Source organism: Schistocerca nitens, chromosome 5 (genome assembly GCF_023898315.1).
Source record: "Schistocerca nitens isolate TAMUIC-IGC-003100 chromosome 5, iqSchNite1.1, whole genome shotgun sequence".
NCBI classification, from domain to species: Eukaryota; Metazoa; Arthropoda; class Insecta; order Orthoptera; family Acrididae; genus Schistocerca; species Schistocerca nitens.
In genome coordinates, this window is record NC_064618.1 from 200,185,446 (window position 1) to 200,205,526 (window position 20,081).

General features: G+C 40.3%; 1 protein-coding gene across 1 annotated transcript in view; it reads left to right on the forward strand.

The window, feature by feature from the left end:
* The first annotated feature begins 2,847 nt into the window (after window positions 1-2,847).
* LOC126259720 (uncharacterized) overlaps window positions 2,848-20,081 on the forward strand; it is a 53,994-nt gene continuing 36,760 nt past the window's right edge. Inside the window, exon 1 of the mRNA XM_049956699.1 lies at window positions 2,848-3,080. Coding sequence (XP_049812656.1) covers window positions 2,960-3,080 — 121 coding nt within the window. The 5' untranslated portion in view covers window positions 2,848-2,959. The remainder of the gene's footprint in view (window positions 3,081-20,081) is intronic.

Below are 20,081 nucleotides of genomic sequence, written 5' to 3' on the forward strand. Positions count from 1 at the left end.
CAGCAGAGATACTTTGATAAATATAACCAACACATTCAATATGATCCCCACAATACACTGTCCAACAAGATTAACAGAATGCACAAATTCCATTATTGACCAAATATTCATCTCAGAAACAACTTACAGATTCACAAGCAGAGTACTGAGCATGGCTTATAGTGATCTTGAGGCACAGCTGCTGTGTATAGAAATGCCAACAAGTAGTTGCAGTTCTGGAAAAGTAGTTGAAAGAAGAATCTTTTCGGAAGATAACATTAGAATTTTTAATCTCTTACTGGCGAAGGAGAACTGGGAAAGCATCGCGACTCAGAACAATGTTGATAGCATGTACATGAGTTTTCAGAGCATCTTTCTTCACTATTTTAATGTAGCATTTCCAAAAGTAGTAAAAACAGTAAAACCTAACAATAATAAGCAATGGGTAACTAAAGGCATAAAAATTTCCAGTGAGAGAAACAGATTTCTTCAGTACTCTTGTAAGAAATATAGAGTAACCCAAGAATTTGCAGATTATTCAAAAGCCTACAAAAGAATCTATGGTAGAGTAGTCAAAGAGGCAAAAATTTTGTGGAATGACAATTTGATAAGAAACTCAACTAACAAAATGAGATCCACGTGGAGAGTTATAAAGAAAGAAACTTGTAGTTCAGTTCCAAAGAAAAAGAATGTATCATTAACACTAGAAGGCTCAAAAGTCACAGACCCAAATTCAGTGTGGAAAAATTCAATGAATACTTCACCTCCCTAGCTGAAGTCCTCATTCAAGTACTCTGTCAAGGACCAGTCCCAAGTTTCTCCAGCAAGTCAGTGACCCTCAATGCTTCTATGTATGTGTATGAAACAAACCCCAATGAAATTATAAGTAAAATTAAATCATTAAGCAATAAAATGTCAAGTGGTCTTGATGAAGTACCTGATTTCATATTTAAAAAAATGTGCTCACCACATAGCAAACCCTTTGGCAAAAATTTTCAACCTCTCTTTAAAAACTGGTGTATTCCCAGATATTTTTAAAATAGCAAAAGTTTCACCACTGCTAAAGAAAGGTTCTTCTGAAAAAATATCAAACTACCGACCCGTGTCACAGTTAAGTTCCTTCTCAAAAATTCTAGAAAAACTCTTCTATGACAGGCTTTTAAGTTTCATAAATAAATATGCACCTCTTACAGTACAACAACATGGTTTTAGAAAGTCTAAATCTACACAGACAGCAATTTTTGAATTCTTAGACTGCATTTAAAATCCCTTAATCAACATAAATTAGCTGCAGGTATTTTTCTAGATCTATCAAAAGTCTTCGACGTCCTGGACCATAACATTCTGCTCGAAAAATTAGAAAGACGAGGAGTAAGAGGTATAGCACGTAGCTGGTGGTGTTCATATCTAAAAAACCGCAGGCAGAAGGTATCACTTCAGTATGAATTCAACAAAATGAATAAAACAAGAAACAACTCCTTTCTTTCTAGGGAATTACCAATAAAATATGGTGTGCCACAGGGCTCAATCTTAGGTCCACTACTCTTCTTGATTTATGTAGACGACTTAGCTGAATATATGACTCATACAAAAACTGTCTTGTTTGCTGATGACACCAGCATATTGCTCACTGGATCCAGTCCAGAAACTTCGCGGTCCACAGCAGAAAGTTCTATGAAAAGACTTTCTGAGTGGTTCACAAAAAACAAACTCATTATAAATACTGAAAAAACTGTGTGTGTCGATTTTCATTTAATTCCTCCAACTAATCAAATGTCTATTCAAGCCCAATTAAAAAATGATCCCCTAGAAAATGTAAAAGTCACAAAATTCTTTGGTCTTTGGGTTCAGCAAGACTTAAAGTGGGACACACATATAAATAACTTGTGTAGAAAACTATCATCTGTGTGCTATGGCCTAAGAATTTTAAAGGCTACAACAAGCAAAACAACAGTACTGCAGGCATACTATGCACAGTTCCACTCACTAATCCGATATGGGATCATTTTCTGGGGATACTCAACTCACAGTGTAAAGGTTTTTAGAATGCAAAAAAGAGCTTTAAGAATAATTTGTGGCCTTAAAAAGATGGAGTCCTGTAAATCCCATTTTACTTAGCTTGGTGTTCTTAATGTTCCAAGTTTATTCATTTTTGAAACTATCTTGTTCACTAGGGACTACCTCCTGAAAACAGGCAAACTACTACAGAACAAATGTGTACACAGCTATAGTACCAGAAGGGAATCAAATATACATCAAAAATATCACAGAACAACCACCTATCAGAGGAGCATAATTAACATTGGTGTAATACTACATAATAAGATACCAGAGGAAATAAAAAATACTGCTCATCCAATATTTAAAGCTAAACTAAAGGCATTTCTAATAAAGCACTGTTTCTAATCTGTCAGAGAATTTCTGAATAAGTAACAAAATTAATTGTAGTAGGTACCTAATTTTAATTGCTAATACTATGTATTATTGTAACTTATCTTTGACCTGTCCAATATCAATTGTACAATTTGTGCTATATGATAAAACTGGACCAATAAAAAATCAAATCAAATCAGATATTGAATGTTATTTACACTTAAACCAGTCTCTCTCAAGACTTTGTTCGGTTTTGTAACTTCAGTCTGATTAAAAAACGACAGATTAAATTGACATTTATATTCTGTCACAAATATTTGGCTTTTTATCAGAATATGTCGCGATTTCCGAGAGCCCACTCAAGCAAGCGAGAAGCTTTTTTCTCTGGCGACTTACTGGGTCGAGTGCTATCACAGTCTATGTTAGACTGTGGTGCTATCTTCTTTAATGGTCACGTGATCCTGACTGCATAACAGATCTTTGTATTCACGGAACTTCATAGGTGCATTAAGCATTTGAACAAGAAAGCGCGAAAGTGACGAAGAGCTAAAGGTCAACAATAAGTGTTAAACATAAAAACTGCAATTTGAAAGCCATATAGTAATTAATGGGAGAAGCAATGATGGAAACTGGAGCGTTGACGGTTTATCAGTGCAAAGAATGTAATCATATAGTAAGTGACAGTAGTGTACGTGTTAGTGAGAACGGGAAAATACTGGTATTGACAGGTGAGTCAATTTACGTTGTCTCGAAGTATAAATTTTTCTTCCTTGACATTACTGTTTATTTGCTCGTAACACTTTACAGCACCGTAGATGAATATAATGTCATTTGTAAAGGCTGTGTAAGAACATCCGCTATGTTCATTTACTGTCACCGGTACCATTTTTTGACGATTGTCGACATAGCTTTGTGAGCAAGGTAAGGGTTGCTACACACTGTTGCCAGTGATCATTCTCGTAGAGATTTGTGTGCACATTTATGGATTTTGAATTCTACGAGTGCCTCAAATAATGTAATTTCTGCGAAATTTGCATGTGTAAGAGAAGCGTGTTTTATAAGTCGTGCCTTATTTCCCATTAATTTCGTTACATAACATGTATATATTTTCACTGACGTTCGGTTTCGAATGAAAATTCATGTCGATTTTCGAAAAAGAGATTTGTAAACCTGCTGTTCTTAAAATTGAAGTTCGTTTAGTGATTTGCTCTGGTTCCATGCAAACACGTCTAGCCTATGCATACAATTAAAGTGCAGTGTTCGATGCTAAATTATTCGCTTTTGTTATTTTCGGTTCTTATGTGTCTGGTGGTATTTTTTTGCTTTGATTCTGGTATTGAGGTGTTGAAACGATGCAGCTCGGTAGAGCTAAACCAACACCACCTCGGACCTGCCAATACCAGACGAAACTACATCAGAAATAAAGGCCGTGTAATTGCAGTGTACTTCTGTGATGTAAGTGTGCGGGACTAAGTGACACAGAAATGATTGGTTTAAATGTACGGAAACATATGACTGTACACTTCACAAAACTCAGAAAAATAGCATCTTATAACATCTTTAATGGATTACAATTGTAATCGGTGAGCTCATACAAATGCCATGTATGAATAGAACAAGATGTGGAGATATGTAATGGAATGGAAACATGCTCACTTGTACGTAAAGCAGTTGGTAGACTTCAGTTTATTAGGATAGGGCACTGAGAACTGCAGTCAGTCTAAAAAGTAGACTGCTTATAAAACACTCGTCCAGTCCATTCTAGAATGTTGTTCTAATGTGTGGGACCCATACCAGATAGTTCTAACACAGGATATTGAACGTATCGAAAGAAGGGCAGCACAAATGGTCCGAAGTTTGTACTTCTATCCAGAGACCTCACAAAAATGCTGAAAAACTTTAATTTCAGACACTTGAAGATAGGTGCCACTTATCTTGTGAAACCCACATAAAGTTTAAAAAACCAGATCAAGGCCTAAGTGAAAAATGTAGGAATGCAACGTACTTCTGCTCCTAGGAATCAAAAGGAATTTGGCCGGCCGCGGTGGTCTCGCGGTTCTAGGCGCGCAGTCCGGAACCGTGCGACTGCTACGGTCGCAGGTTCGAATCCTGCCTCGGGCATGGATGTGTGTAATGTCCTTAGGTTAGTTAGGATTAAGTAGTTCTAAGTCCTAGGGGACTGATGACCACAGCAGTTGAGTCCCATAGTGCTCAGAGCCATTTTTGAAAAGGAATTTGTAGTTTTCATTTCAGTGTATAATACAATACAAAGTTACATTTTGAATCCAATAACCAATGAAATTTTTCTTTTTTAAACCACAATCAACTTAGTGTAATTGTTTAGCAGTATGTTGAGAGAGCAGTACAGTATACAATATACTTGAAAGATTTTTATGCACTACTGATCCACAATCAAATTATTGAGCATGCTCTGTAGGCTCTGCCACAGGAAAATGTTGATTTTTTTTTTTGAAAAAGAACTTTGTCAGTATTTTATTTGTTGCAGCATAAATGTAAGCTACAGGCTACATATTTAACGCCAATAGAGGGCTGCCACGAACCTCTCCTGTTAGTTGTATGTGTATAATTGTTTCTACTTTTGTCAGAAAAATCCACAAACTGGGATAATCTGCACTGGCTAATTGGGAAAACAACTAGATGAAATACTATGCCACCATTACTTTGCCAAGGAATCACTAATTCCCCTCCCTCCGTCCCCCAATTTCTCTACAAACCGAGAACTCGCCCATCAGATAACTATGTTCCTAGAGCAAAAGTTATACCAACTACAATAAATTTAAAAGTCTGACTCAATTTGAACCAACAGTACATTTTTGTCTGTTAAAATGACATTAACAGGAAGGATAATAAGAAACAATGTTTTACTAATTGTAGGTATGTGAATAGGTTGGCGAAGGCATGATTAACTATGTAATTGATTTGGAGGTGTAAAAGTTACAGAATTTTACACAGACAGCTGCCACCTCTGACAACAACAATGACATTAATGTGGCAGAGCACAAGGGTGAACTGTGCCTGGATGACAGATATGGGTATGTTGTTCCATGCTGCTGAAACAGTACATTAGAGTTGATCAACTGTGGTGACTGGTGAGTGTTGGATGCCAGTCTCTTGGCAGTCAATTGCCAGATGTTTTCAGTGGGTGAAAATACCTGGAGAATGTGATGGCCATGCCATCAGTCGAATACCCTCTGTATCGAGGTAGTCAAGGCAGCAAGAGCAGTGCGCTGTCTTACTTTGTCTTCTTGAAAGTTGTTGTGAAGGCTTCAAAGATAGGGCACACCTATTGGCTACTGTCTAAATTACTGTCTATGAAAACCAGATTTGATTGTATTGTGCACAAAGTGAGCAGCGGTGTTCTTAAGGACATGGAGTCCACCCCTACCCCCACTTCCTCCTTTCAGCTAATAAAAAGATGTACCACCACGACATCCAATATCAAAGCACCAAACAAAAAATAGAAAATACACACCAAATAACCCCCCCCCCCACACACACACACATAATTCAACTGACAGCCATCTTTCCAGCAAGCTTCATGAAGCCTCGAAAAAGGCAGTAATTCTTATGTAAACTCTCCCAGCAAGGAAATAAGATAGAAAAGCAGAAGAGGACCTTCTGTCCCTCCCAAAAACATATTTAACAGCCTCCCCTGAGCCAAAGCAGCATTTTTCTATTCATTTTCCATGTTGAACATTTTACTTTCCCCCTTCCTCTCCTCTAACTTTCTCCTTTCATTTTTGACTAATCTATTGACCCCAGCATTAGGCCTTCATGTTAATCTGCCTGATCCTTATGTAATGAGTCAGATCTTTTACTTTCCTTGCATCTATCATTCTTTCAGGAAATTAAAATCTAATTCCTGCTTGTGGGTTTGACTCACCTTTTTTCTGTTTTTAAAATTTTGTTGCTAGTTCATGTCATTTGTGGAAGGGCACTCTGTCTGTAGTGCAAATCCACTTATGGGTCATTCCATGTCAATTCAACCAATTTGAGAAAATGTTCCAGCTGATAATCTCAGATTTGGCTGAAATTTAGCACACCAATGCTACCAAGTGTGGAACACTCATGTGCAAAATTTTAAGGTCCCCTGCCAATTAATTCCAGAATTACAGCTTGTGAAAGAAGGTGGTGTGACCTGGAAATTGCAACCCACATCTGGCAATCTATCTTCAGACGCAACTTCAGGTCTTAGTAACTTTGGAACTATTCCGCACAGTCCAGTTAAATTCTTACAACCCAGTAACATCCATTTAGAGAACACACTCTATGAATCAAAACACCAACAACATATTTCTGAGAGAAAATAAAAAATTCCAAAATGTGATTTAAAAAATGTAATATGTTAAAAGGTACATATTGTAGGTGCCCTCTATGCCAAACAGAATTCACTCAAAAAGTTGACAGAGATGTATTTGGTTACGTTTCTTTTAACACGATTTAGCAAGTAATAGTGATGATGCAGAGAGCTTGTTTCAGATAAAGCTGCAGCAATTGTTGGGAACCATTAGGCAACAGAAAGTTAAACAGTGGTAGTTTTCAGGGCAGAATGAGCCATTGTTAGGCGGGAACAACAAAGGAAACAAGCAACAATTACAGGTTACTCATGTTTTTAAGACTCTAGTTCAGACTGGTCAGTACTGTTGTGGAAAGTCAGTGTGGAAGCAGAAGAGTGTACTAGTGGTGCTTTTGTTCAAACACATTGCAGTATTGGTAGAGCACAAACATCTGAATGTCATAAAACAACATATGGAACAAAATGTGGCATTCGCTTTGTACAGTATAATCTGGATGAATCGGACAAAGATTTGTTGCTATGGAGCCCCGGGATACACCCTGTGGGCCCAAGAAGTACAGTTACAGGAAACTAAAGTGTTTGTTATCATCATATGAAAGTGTTTCTGGATAAGTATTCTTTCCTACAAAGAAGCTGTTTTGATCCATTTCGGATTCATAAGAAGACAGTGAAGTGTAGCCTCAGAGAAATTGGTATAAAATCAGTATTGAAAGTGAATCAGTGCATGGGACTTAACATGAAACCAGGACAAAAGTTATGTTCCCGGTGTGTTACACTGCTAAAAAATGAAGAATATTCTGATAATTTACATGACAGTGACGAAGAGTATCAGCCACCTAAAACTTCAGCGGATGAGCAATTAAATACTTCAGTGACTGCTCTTGGTTTGTCTCCCATGAAGACACAGAAAGTTGGGAAAAGAGACAGGCCCAGCTATGGTAGAAGAAAACTACAAGAAGCACATATGGAATTAAAAACCAAAATAGCTGACACACTAATGGTGGAAGAGGAAGAACTATCTGCTCCAAAGGAACAGAAATCGTGCCAGAAATGATGCGATTTGGACAAAATTGTGCTGGATTTGAAAGAAAAATGTGCCGTATCTACACGCCAGAAAAAAGTAGTTATTCTTACCCTTGCACCTTCCAGCTGGTCTATTGACTACACTGCAAAGGAATTCGGTGTTTCTACATATATGGTAAAGCAAGCTAGGAAAATAAAAGCGACCCAAGGAGTGCTTCCACAACTTCAGAAGGCTCAGGGTAAGCAATTGAGATCAGAAATAAAGGTACTAGTGTCGGAGTTTTATGAAAATGATGACTACAGCTGAATAATGCCTGGGAAAAAAGACTGTGTAACAGTGAAAATGGGAAATGTATGTGTACAGATGCAAAAAAGACTGTTGCTATGCAACATATCAGAACTATATGTAGAATTAAAGGAAAAGTATCCCAATATCAAAGTAGGTTTATCATCTTTTTTCAGTCTTCGGCCAAAATGGGTTGTGCCTGTAAGTGCAGGGGGCACACACAATGTTTGTGTATGTGAGATCCATCAAAATGCTAAGCTGATGTTTGCTGCTATAAAGGATTCTAGTCGCGATTACAAAGGTACAATGAAGCTGCTAGTGTGTGACATCAGTTCTTACCAGTGCATGATACACAGGTGTGAAAAGTGTCCTGGTAAGGCAAATCTTGCAGAAGACATGACTAACAAACTGTATGGTGAACTCCTTATGGATGACGATGAACTTGTTTCTTATAAACAATACACACACATGGATCGCAGAAGTCTTGAAACAGAGCAAAGTACAGTGGAAGATTTTGTTGAAATGTGTTGTCAAAAAACCGACAAACTGACCACACACAGCAATAGCACAATCTGCTTGTCTCTAGTTTCGTAAGGATAATTTGAAACAAGATGAAATTAAAGTAATACTAGACTTTTCTGAAAATTATGCATTTATAACTGAAGATGCCATCCAAGGATATCATTGGGACGACAGTCAAGTAGCTCTCCAGCCATTTGCGATTTACTACAGAGGTGAATCAGGTGATGTCTGTCATGAACCTGTGCATTTTTAGTGACCGTTTAATTCATGATGCCATTGCAGCTCATGCCTACATTCGCACTGTCATGGCATATGTGAAAAACAAGCTGCCTCATACATTTTGCGAAATACTTCAGTGATGGGGCTGCTAGTCAGTACAAAAACTGTAAAAATCTCAAAAATTTATGCATGCATTACCATGATTTTCAGATTCACACAGAATTGAAATTTTTGCAACAAGTCATGGTAAAAATTTATGTGATGGTATTGGTGCTACCATTAAGCGCATGGCATCAGGAGCTAGTCTGCAGCACCCTACAGAAGGTCACATTCTAACACCTCTTCAATAATTTACATGGTTACAGAAAAATATCTCTGGCATACAATGATTTTATGTTTCAAAAGATGAGGTGAAATTAGTCGAAGAGTTGCTGAAAAGCAGACTAGAACACGTTAAAACTGTTGCAAGCACAAGGAGCCATCATCACTTCTCTCCAGCGGACTCGGACCTTGCGTGGATGAGCAGACTGTCCAGTTATAACTATAGGTTCATGCACAACCTGTATCTTCCCAGTGTGTCTGACTCAGGATTCAGAAGCAAAAGCAGCAACATACAACCAGGTTGCTATGCTATTGCTGTTTATGACGACAAATGGTACTTAGGATGTGTTGCAGAGTGCTGTGAAGCAGAAGGTGATGTATTTATGAACTTCATGGCACCAGCAGGACCAGCAAGATCATTTCATTGGCCACGTTTGGCAGATAGGTGTTGGATTCCTTTTGAACATATTCTCATGACAGTTCGTTCCTACCACAGTGTCAGGAAGACAGTACAATTTGCCACTCAATGTACAGAGTACAGTAGCTGAAGTGTAGGAAAACTTCTGTTCGAAACACAATAGACTGGTTTTTAGCAGTTAAGGTGCAGTAAACATTAATGATAGGTTGTGTTAATCTGTCTATATGTTGTTGCTTAGTGATCAAACAGTTGTGGGAGAGGATAAGAAGAGGCAGAACAGTTTACGATATATTTTTGCAAAATTGTGTTGTGGAACAATGGCCACATCACCAAATGCATCTGTCAACTTCCATTGTACTCAAATGTCTTGCAAGTGTGTAAAATTTGGCTAGGATACCACTTGTCCCTTTTGTGCTACCACACTTAAAAAGTCCATGGTTTTCAGGTAATTTTTCAAATTTTTGTATTTTCGTGTGCATGTAACTCAGTTTTTGTGACTGATATGGGCATGATGAGTTCTGTGTGTGTTTAGGCCACATTAAGTTTGAGTGAATTATATCTGGCATAGAGGGCACCTACAATATGTACCTTTTAACATATTACATTTTTTTAATCACATTTTGGAATTTTTTATTTTCCCTCAGAAATATGTTGTTGGTGTTTTGATTCATGGAGTGTGTTCTCTAAATGGTTGTTACTGGGTTGTAAGAATTTCACTGGACTGTGTGGAATAGTTCCAAAGTTACTAAGACCTGAAGTTGGGTCTGAAGATAGATTGCCAGATGCGGGTTGCAATTTCCAGATCACACCACCTTCTTTCACAAGTCATAATTCTAGAACTAATTGGCAGGGGAAACTAATACTTTGTACCCGAGTGTTCCACACATGGTAGAATTAGTGTACTGAATTTCAGTCAAATCTGAGACTGAGCTGGAGCCCCTGGTTGAACTGACATGGAATGACACTTACGCGTCCTCAGTACATAAAGAGCTACACTTGCCAAAAAAGCCAACACTGTAACTAGGTTTACGTAGTGTGGTCGTCATGTACCCTGTAGCCCCCTGGCAATACAGAGCTTTCACTGCCAACGTAACCCAAAAAGCAGCCCCCTTAAAGGCATCCGGACTCTGAGCATTGACTATCAAGCTAGGCGGCGGATGTTACTGTGGCTGAGTGGCATGCATAGGGAGAACTCCCTACAGAAGAGGCAGTATCATGGTACATGCTTCACAAATGAAAGGAATTAAACTTGCACCAGATAATGGCTATTTAGAACTGATTGCCTCAGCGACTGGAAGAAAAAAATTTAATGCTGAAATGTATAACCCCCTCCACTGTTCCTTTTGTAGCCGCATCTTGGGATGGTCAACAGGCCAGGAAACAAGGAATGATACAGTTTACCTAGTACTTAGTTTACACTAGGGCAGATGGTGATTCGTTCACAGCAATGAAAGCTGTTTTTTCTGGAAAAGATCAAGTTTGCCCAATTTTTAAAAAGAGAGAGAAGGCGCAGGACTGTATATCGTCATTCAGTTGCTTGTAATTCTTTGAAGCCCAAAAAAATACATATGGCTTCCTCCATTGGATACAGTCACAAGGACCACATTCAAATGCAACCCGTACTACGTCAGGGGACACAGTTGATGCAGCCAAAAGTCTTCAGTCCTTCCCTTGCTTTGCTCTGGAGAAAGACGATGTCCTCCAGTATTTTAATTGATTGAGAAATAACAGTAGGAGAAAGGAGTAAGAACAGTGAGCTGCAGTATGGTTAAATCGTCCTTTTACCCGGATGTACATACTGTTAAACTCCTTAAAGAATTAAAATTTTCTTAGGCAAAAGAGAGAGAGAGAAGAAAAAGGAAAAAATGTAAATCAAAAACCTCTTTGATGGTATTGTTCGACCTTGAATATCCCTGTACAGAGGAACTATCTGCAGAAATGGCTATTAAACTTGGTGTAGAGGAGACAGGGAAGGAACAATGACTTAAACAAGGTACCTTTCACTTTCACTGCCCCTCTTTTAACAATGACATAAATGTAATGGTCATTACTGCCACGTAGCTCCACTTCAGCAGTTGGTGTCCCTTCTCTTTGCTGTATGTTGCATTACAAGCAAAGTGGTTATTGGAAGATCACCTGGCTACAGTTGTAATCTACATTGTTTAGTAGTAATTGATCTATTGTAAAGAGGTCTTCAGGACGCGTTTGCACATAGGTACAATCATCCGTATCTAGTGGACAAGTGCTACGGAACACGACACCAAAGGCTGTAGCTGTTAGAACCCAACTATCTGCCTTGGTAACAATTTACAACTTCTATTCTGCCAGATACAGATGTATACTATCAAGAGATGGAAGGACTATTGTATCATTACCTCTTCGTTTGATCCTGTTGAGAGATTTCAACATCCACATATATCTGTGGGGCAGCCAGAATACAAATACTAGAGATGAATTAATCAAGTGGCTCCTCATTGGTTTTAACCTTTGTCCAATGAATACAGAGAGCCCAACACATTTTAGCAACATCCATGGCACCTTTTCCGCAGTTGACTCAGTGCTCTTCTGCCCTCATTTCACATCGCTAGTAAAATGGAGTGTGTGCAGAGATTTGTGCAACAGCAACCATTCCCCAATCACTTTAGTGATAAGTCGGAGACCTATTGATGCTCTACCAAGCTGATCCCTAGGAAAAGTAAATTGGGGAACTTACTCCTATGAGGCTTGTGTCATAATGGTCCAAGGAGAGGACATTGGTATGATAGTGCAGGAAACAATGAATGTGATTATTCAGGGAATGCATAATGCAATACCCCACCCTTATGGGCCATCTAGATGCAAGTCTGTACCATGGTGGTGTCAAATGATTGAGCCAGTTAGAAACAAATGAAGACCATTAAAATGATAAAGGAGACAGCCTTCCTCTAATAATTTTATACAATTGTGGGCAAAAGCATGTTAATTAATCAAATGCGGAAGTAAGATTGTTAGGAGTAATACCTTGTTTGAATGAATACACTAGCAGCAGATGCCCTGTTGTGGCCAAAGCTGTGACATATCAAAAGATTTTTTTTCAAGAGATTGATATTGCTAATTTTACAGGTTGGCAATTCCAGTGCACAATTGCAATGCAAAGAAACCTTCTCAGGTCCAGATACCAAACACAACCAAATACTTCACAAACGTACTGAAGAAGTTGAACAGCTTGTGTCAAGAGGCAGTATATTTCCCATCCCCTGCTCCTTTCTCCTGCACTGGATAGAAAGTGTCATTGTAACAATACTGGAAACAGGTACAAACCCTTGTAAAATGATAAAGCTACAGACTGACTGGTTTAATGGCAACCCTAAGCAAGCTCTTGAAATGGACGGTCAATCACAGACCTTCTTGATGTCTGGAAACCAGTAATTTGCTTTTACCTTCTTAGTGAGGATTTCGAAGGTCCAGATTGACAACCGACCACCTTGTATGACTTGTCTGCTTTAGGGAGGTTTGCATGCTTTTTTGGCACGTGGTAGTTATCTTTCTGATCGGAGAAAGAAAAATTTGGTATGCTTTAGTTGTTTTCATGGCTGTTTCACCGCCTTCTTAACACACCAACTGGACTTGTTACGACTTGTTAGATACTGATCATATGTTGTTATAAGTATTTGCGAAATTTGACAAAACATGTTCATGGAACCTGCTTTGTGGCTTGGAAGCCTTAGAGCAAAGGATGTGGGTGGTTATGTCAACACCAGAACAATTGAACATGATACTTACGAACTGCAACTCTGAAATGTCAAATATTTCAAATCAGTGCAGTGATTTGTGTCACAATCTATTTGCGAGATCTGTATCATCTGCAATTGTAAATGGAAATAGTTCAGAGGCAAAATTGTGATAATAATACGGGTAGATTGAAAAGGAAAGTGTCAGCATGGGGAAAAATGATAGTGAAAGTGAACTATTTTGCTGTGTATATTGTTGCTCTATTAATTTTGAGACAGAATGTTTTCAGGCAATTTTTGACCATTTATTTTCAACGTAATGTAAGTGTAATTCTAAAATTAAGTGTGGATGACGACATTCATATTTAGAACTTTCAGATCAGACATGTCCTTAAAGTTGGGTAAGTGTGTCAACACTGCAGATGTTAAGTACCAAGCATAGTTCCACCACCACTAGATTGATTTGGACAAAGAAGTCAGTGATTGCCAATTACTTAATGGATTTGTTAAATGCTATTTGTATTGCTTTTAAGATGATTATCCTTGACAGTGTTTCTGAATATTTTTCACTTTGTATAAGACTGTGAGATATTACACATTGAGTTTCGATGAAATTGTCAATATTAAAGGTAAAGAAGAATTACAAACAACCATTACATTCTGGTCAGAGAGAAAGTGTTACACAACACCATGTCACCTAAGAATTGTATTGGCAAAGGTAACAACGAAACGTTACATCAGAAATTATGTAAAGATCTTTCTGAAGCAAATTGCCTTATGCTGGAATCAGATGCACCTAACCAAAGAGCTTAGAAAATTAGAAGAATGTGGAAAGTGTGGTTTCGAAAGAATGTTAAAACATTACATCATAGCTTTCAAACATGTGATGGAAAAGAAATGCTTGTTAGGTGCATAACTGAAAAATTGTAGGGTTTTAGACCTCAAAGAAAGAATAAGGACAGAAGCTGCAGTGACACGTTAAAGGTTGCAAAAGTGATACTGTTCAATTTCGGACAAGACTACTTATTAGACAAGTGGAAGGTTCGTGGTCTGAAAAAGATGACGTAGTTTTAGAAAACGTTGTTGTTGTGGTCTTCAGTCCTGAGACTGGTTTGATGCAGCTCTCCATGCTACTCTATCCTGTGCAAGCTTCTTCATCTCCCAGTACCTACTGCAACCTACATCCTTCTGAATCTGCTTAGTGTATTGATCTCTTGGTCTCCCTCTACGATTTTTACCCTCCACGCTGCCCTCCAATGCTAAATTTATGATCCCTTGATGCCTCAAAACATGTCCTACCAACCGATCCCTTCTTCTAGTCAAGTTGTGCCACAAACTTCTCTTCTCCCCAATCCTGTTCAATACCTCCTCATTAGTTACGTGATCTACCCACCTTATCTTCAGCATTCTTCTGTAGCACCACATTTCGAAAGCTTCTATTCTCTTCTTGTCCAAACTGGTTATCGTCCATGTTTCACTTCCATACATGGCTACACTCCATACAAATACTTTCAGAAACGACTTCCTGACACTTAAATCTATACTCGATGTTAACAAATTTCTCTTCTTCAGAAACGATTTCCTTGCCATTGCCAGTCTACATTTTATATCCTCTCTACTTCGACCATCATCAGTTATTTTGCTCCCCAAATAGCAAAATTCCTTTACTACTTTAAGTGTCTCACTTCCTAATCTAATTCCCTCAGCATCACCCGACTTAATTTGACTACATTCCATTATCCTCGTTTTGCTTTTGTTGATGTTCATCTTATACCCTCCGTTCATGACACTGTCCATTCCGTTCAACTGCTCTTCCAAGTCCTTTGCTGTCTCTGATAGAATTACAATGTCATCGGCGAACCTCAAAGTTTTTACTTCTTCTTCATGAATTTTAATACCTACTCCGAATTTTTCTTTTGTTTCCTTTACTGCTTGCTCAATATACAGATTGAATAACATCGGGGAGAGGCTACAACCCTGTCTCACTTCCTTCCCAACCACTGCTTCCCTTTCATGCCCCTCGACTCTCATAACTGCCATCTGGTTTCTGTACAAATTGTAAATAGCCTTTCGCTCCCTGTATTTTACCCCTGCCACCTTCAGAATTTGAAAGAGAGTATTCCAGTTAACATTGTCAAAAGCTTTCTCTAAGACTACAAATGCTAGAAACGTAGGTTTCCCTTTTCTTAATCTTTCTTCTAAGATAAGTCGTAAGGCTAGTATTGCCTCACGTGTTCCAACATTTCTACGGAATCCAAACTGATCTTCCCCGAGGTCCGCTTCTACCAGTTTTTCCATTCGTCTGTAAAGAATTCGAGTTAGTATTTTGCAGCTGTGACTTATTAAACTGATAGTTCGGTAATTTTCACATCTGTCAACACCTGCTTTCTTTGGTATTGGAATTATTATATTCTTCTTGAAGTCTGTGGGTATTTCGCCTGTCTCATACATCTTGCTCACCAGATGGTAGAGTTTTGTCATGACTGGCTCTCCCAAGGCCATCAGTAGTTCTAATGGAATGTTGTCTACTCCCGGGGCCTTGTTTCGACTCAGGTCTTTCAGTGCTCTGTCAAACTCTTCACGCAAGAACATTTTAATAAATAAAAAGGTTTATCATTTCCTGATAGGGTACCCCCCCTTCCTGAGGTTTCCTTACGATAGAGAAATGAGTAAACTGCCAGTTCTCTGTATGCACTGTGAATTTTTGACATCTTTGGAAATGCCATTTTTGAGTTTGTTATGTAAGTTTAAAAAGATATGTTCTGTATCTTTGGCATATGCTTAAGAACGTGCTAGTAACTGTATTATGCACGAGTGTAAATTTGGTTTTCTGCCGTGCAGGTTGATTTGGAAATGGGCCTCAGCCCGAAACTAGTCATCGAATGAAAAATAAAATATTTGCGACTTGAACTGGTTTTTCATTCTGTTAAATACTGGGAAGTTACAGCCATCTCTGAAATGAAGAGCGGTTCCCTCCTCATTAAAACATCTCCCGCCCGGTCACAGGTGTGGATCTCTTGTAAAAAGTAGGGTGATACTCCCATTACAGTTACTCCCCATAAGGGTCTCAGTATAACCGTGATAGTCTTCTGTAACCTGACGATGAGCTGCAGGCCAACTTAGAGCGAAGTGGTGTGCACTTGCTCTGTTGTGCCCTTAGTGGACGAAGGGAAACCAGAGTTGCTACTAGGGCCTCCATCTTGGCTTTCAAAGGTGATACATTGCCTTAGGTCAAGGTGAGTACTGGTGTGTCATGAAACCCTATGTTCCACTTCCTAAGAGTTGCTTCAGTTGTATGAAGTTCAGACATACGTCTTCCCATTGACCACTAACCCTGTCTGCAGGGATTGTGGACGTCCACCGCATGCGAATGTTCCCTCCAGTGGGCTCGCCACTCTTTGGTGGGTTCATGCTTGGCTACCACATGGCCCCATCCTTGGCAGCATCTTTTCCCTTCTGTGCTGCATGTCTTTCCTCTTGAGATTAGTTTTCCCCTCCCTTGGGGAACATGTTTGTGGTGGTGTTGGAAATACATTCTGCATATTCAGATGCTGATATCAGAACAGTCTCTCCACTGTCTTCCGTTCTTTTTTTTTTTTTCTTTTTTTCTTTTTTTTCCCTCTTCTATCCTTTCTCCACTTTGGCATTTGAGGTTCCTCATTTCTTTCTTCCTCCCTGTGCACTCCTGAAGGCCAGCCCACCTTTCTGACGCGTTGCCGATTGGTCCCTCTGTCAGATGTATGGAAAGTGTGACCTGAGGTGTGAACTGTCACCTAAGGTGAGTGCACCCCCTTCTGTGGGTGGGCCCCAGTTGGAAAGAGTGTGCCATCAGAGACTTTGGCAATCATGGGTGATTATCTCACAGTAACCCAATCATCTTTCACACTGTCAATGTCTACCAAATGTAAATGGAATGAGGTTAACAAATCAAAGCCCCTCCTAGCTGCACCATGGTTCCTCGTAGTTTCATATACTGAAGACGGCAAATCCATTTTTTATTCAGAAGGGTGTTGATGCAATTGCTGGCCCTGTGAAATCCTGCTCTTGTTTACAAAATGGGACTTTGCTTCTGGAGATTACTTCTGACTCTCAAGCACAAAAACTGTCTGCAGCTTCACTCCTCCACAGTTACCCTGTTCGTGTCTAGGCCCATAAAACGCTGAATTCTTCCCATGGCTACTCGATGGTCTGACTGAGGCAGAAATCCAAACATACCTCTCTGATCAGTGTGTCATTGCAGTCCATCAGGCGATGAAAAAAGTAGATGCATCCTTAGTGCCCAAACATACTTTTTTCCTCACTTTTGATAGAGTGGTGCTTCTGTCAAAGATCAAAGCAGGTAATGAAGTTATCACAGTCAGATGCTCTGCTACCAGTGTCATTGTTAAAACCACACTTGAGAGTCCTGTCGACATGCAGTCAAATGTGTAGCCTGTGGTAGGTATGCTCACGAGGGTCATTGTCTGCCCCCCCTCCTTCTCAGTGTATCAACTGCAGTGGCGGCCATACTGCCTCCTCCTGAGGTTGCCCCGTGTATCACGATGAGCAGGCTGTCCAGGAGATCTGGGTGAAGGAAAAAATGCCTTACCCAGTTGCTCGCAAGTTGTTGGCTAGTCAGAAACTGTGCATTGTACCATCCGGCACCTACAGTACTGTTCTTGCTACATGTCGTTCCATGAAGGATTTGACCACGCAGGCATTCGACGTCAAATTTAGCACCACAATTATGAAATCGCCCATCATGGTAGTGTCCCCCTCTCCTCCTCCAACTGTGTGACAAGCCACAAAACTTTTGCTTCATGGGGAGGAGTCACCTGATACACAACTGGCAGGCCAGAAAGTACAGAAGGAATACTCCCATGCAGACTTCCTATGTCCCTCCAGCCAACAAACATCAGGGTCTTCCTCTGCCAACCAGAAAGGTTCCAAGAAGTCTAACAAAGGGTCTTCTCCTTCGCAGACTCAGATATCCACTTGATACCCTTGCCCTCCTGAACTTCGTGTCGCTGGTGCGAGGTACCAACCGCTTGTCTGCACTGGACTCTGCAGACCGACAGAAGGAGACTGCCTACGCCTCCGTAGACCTCATGAAAGAGGATCCTCCAGCTTTTGGCAGTGAGTCTTTGAAGGCTGGCATACAGCAGCTGCTGAGGTGCCATCACTTCATCTTTTCCTTGTCATGGCTGTCCTCCAGTGGAACATTCGTGGCCTCCAATCCTGTGAGCACTCACAGATGGATGGCATTTTCCCATTGTACCATTTACATCCCTCCATCATTCGATTTCACCAGGGCAAACTTTCTACAGCTTCTTTGGCATCTCTCCCACCCTTTTCTGCTACTTGGGACTTAAATGTGCACCATCCCCTTTGGTGTTCTCCCAGAACCTGTCAGAGATGCCCTCTTGACTGACATTCTCAATAACTTCCCCTCATTTGTCTTAACATGAGAACAACCATGTTCCTTTCAGATCAATGCACACCTATTCCCATTTGGACCTTTCTTTCTGCACTGTCCAGCTTGCCCGTCTCAAGTGGTCCGTTCTCTCTGGCTGTCTGGGACCAAGGTAGATTCCCCAGTTTCCGGCCTGACTGTAGCAGATGATGTCATAGTGAACCCTATTGCTATCTCCAGCACCTGTTTTGTGGAGATTTCGAGTTCCACCCAATATCGCCCTGCCTTCCTCTATCAGAAACGAGTGGAGGAAGCTTGGGCGATACCCTTCGCTTCTCAGAATCATGAGTGCTACACTGCCGCCTTTACTATGAGGGAGCTAGATCATGCTCTCACTTCATCCCGATGCTCCGCCTCAGGGCCAGACAATGTTCACATTCAGATGTTGCAGCACCTCTCTCTTTGGGACAAGCACTTTCTCCTTCATATGTACAGTCGCATCTGGGCAGAGGGCACGTGTCCCAGATGCTGGCATGAAGCCACTGTTATGCTTATACCTAAGCCCAGTAAGGACAAACACCTTCCTTCTAGTTACTGCCCAGTTTCTCTCACCAGCTGTGTTTGCAAGGTGGTTATTCATGCCAGCTGCTATGGTGGCTAGAGTCTCGTAATTTACTAACCACTGCACACTGTGGATTTCGAGGGCACCATTCTGCGGTTGACCCATCTCATCACCTTGTCAACCCAAGTCATAAATGGTTTTCTGCACAAATACCCAACTGTGGCTGTGCTTTTCGTCTTGGAGAAAGCCTAAGATACTGACTGGAGGATTGGCATTCTCCGTACGCTTTACACTTGGGGCTTCCGAGGCCACATGCTATGTTTCCTTCAGGAAGCTTTAAAAGACTAAATTTTCGAGATACTTGTGGGTTGTGCCTCGTCAGGCACCTTTATCCAGGAAAACAGTGTGCATGACGGTTCCGTGCTGAGTATTGTCTTTGTTACAGCCATTTATTCTATAATGGCCTGTCTCCCACAAGGCATTTCCGCCTCCCTTTTTGTTGACGATTTTGCAGTCTAGTGCAGTTCACTGACTTGTCTCCTTGAGCAGCGTATTCAGTGATGTCTCGATTGTTTTTATTTAGCGAGCATTCACAATGACTTTTGCTGTTCCACTGACAAAACCATTTGTATGACTTGGGTGGCCCATTGGGTTTCTTCCGCCGCCCTTGCATCTTGGGTCTGTTGCTCCACCATTCTTTGAATATACGAAATTCCAGGTGGTCAAGCGCAATGGGAATCTTTCTCGGTCCTCTCATGTGTCTTACCTGGCAGCCCACTGTACGCAGTCCCTCAGTGCCCCACGTGTCTTCGGCGGTACTTCCGGGGGAGCATATTCGACCACCCTCCTCTATTTGTACCAGTCCCTGGTCCATTCCAAACTAGTCCATGAGTGTCTTGTTTATGCATATACGCATCCATCCCTCTTGTGCTGCCTCAATATCTACCATCGTGGCATC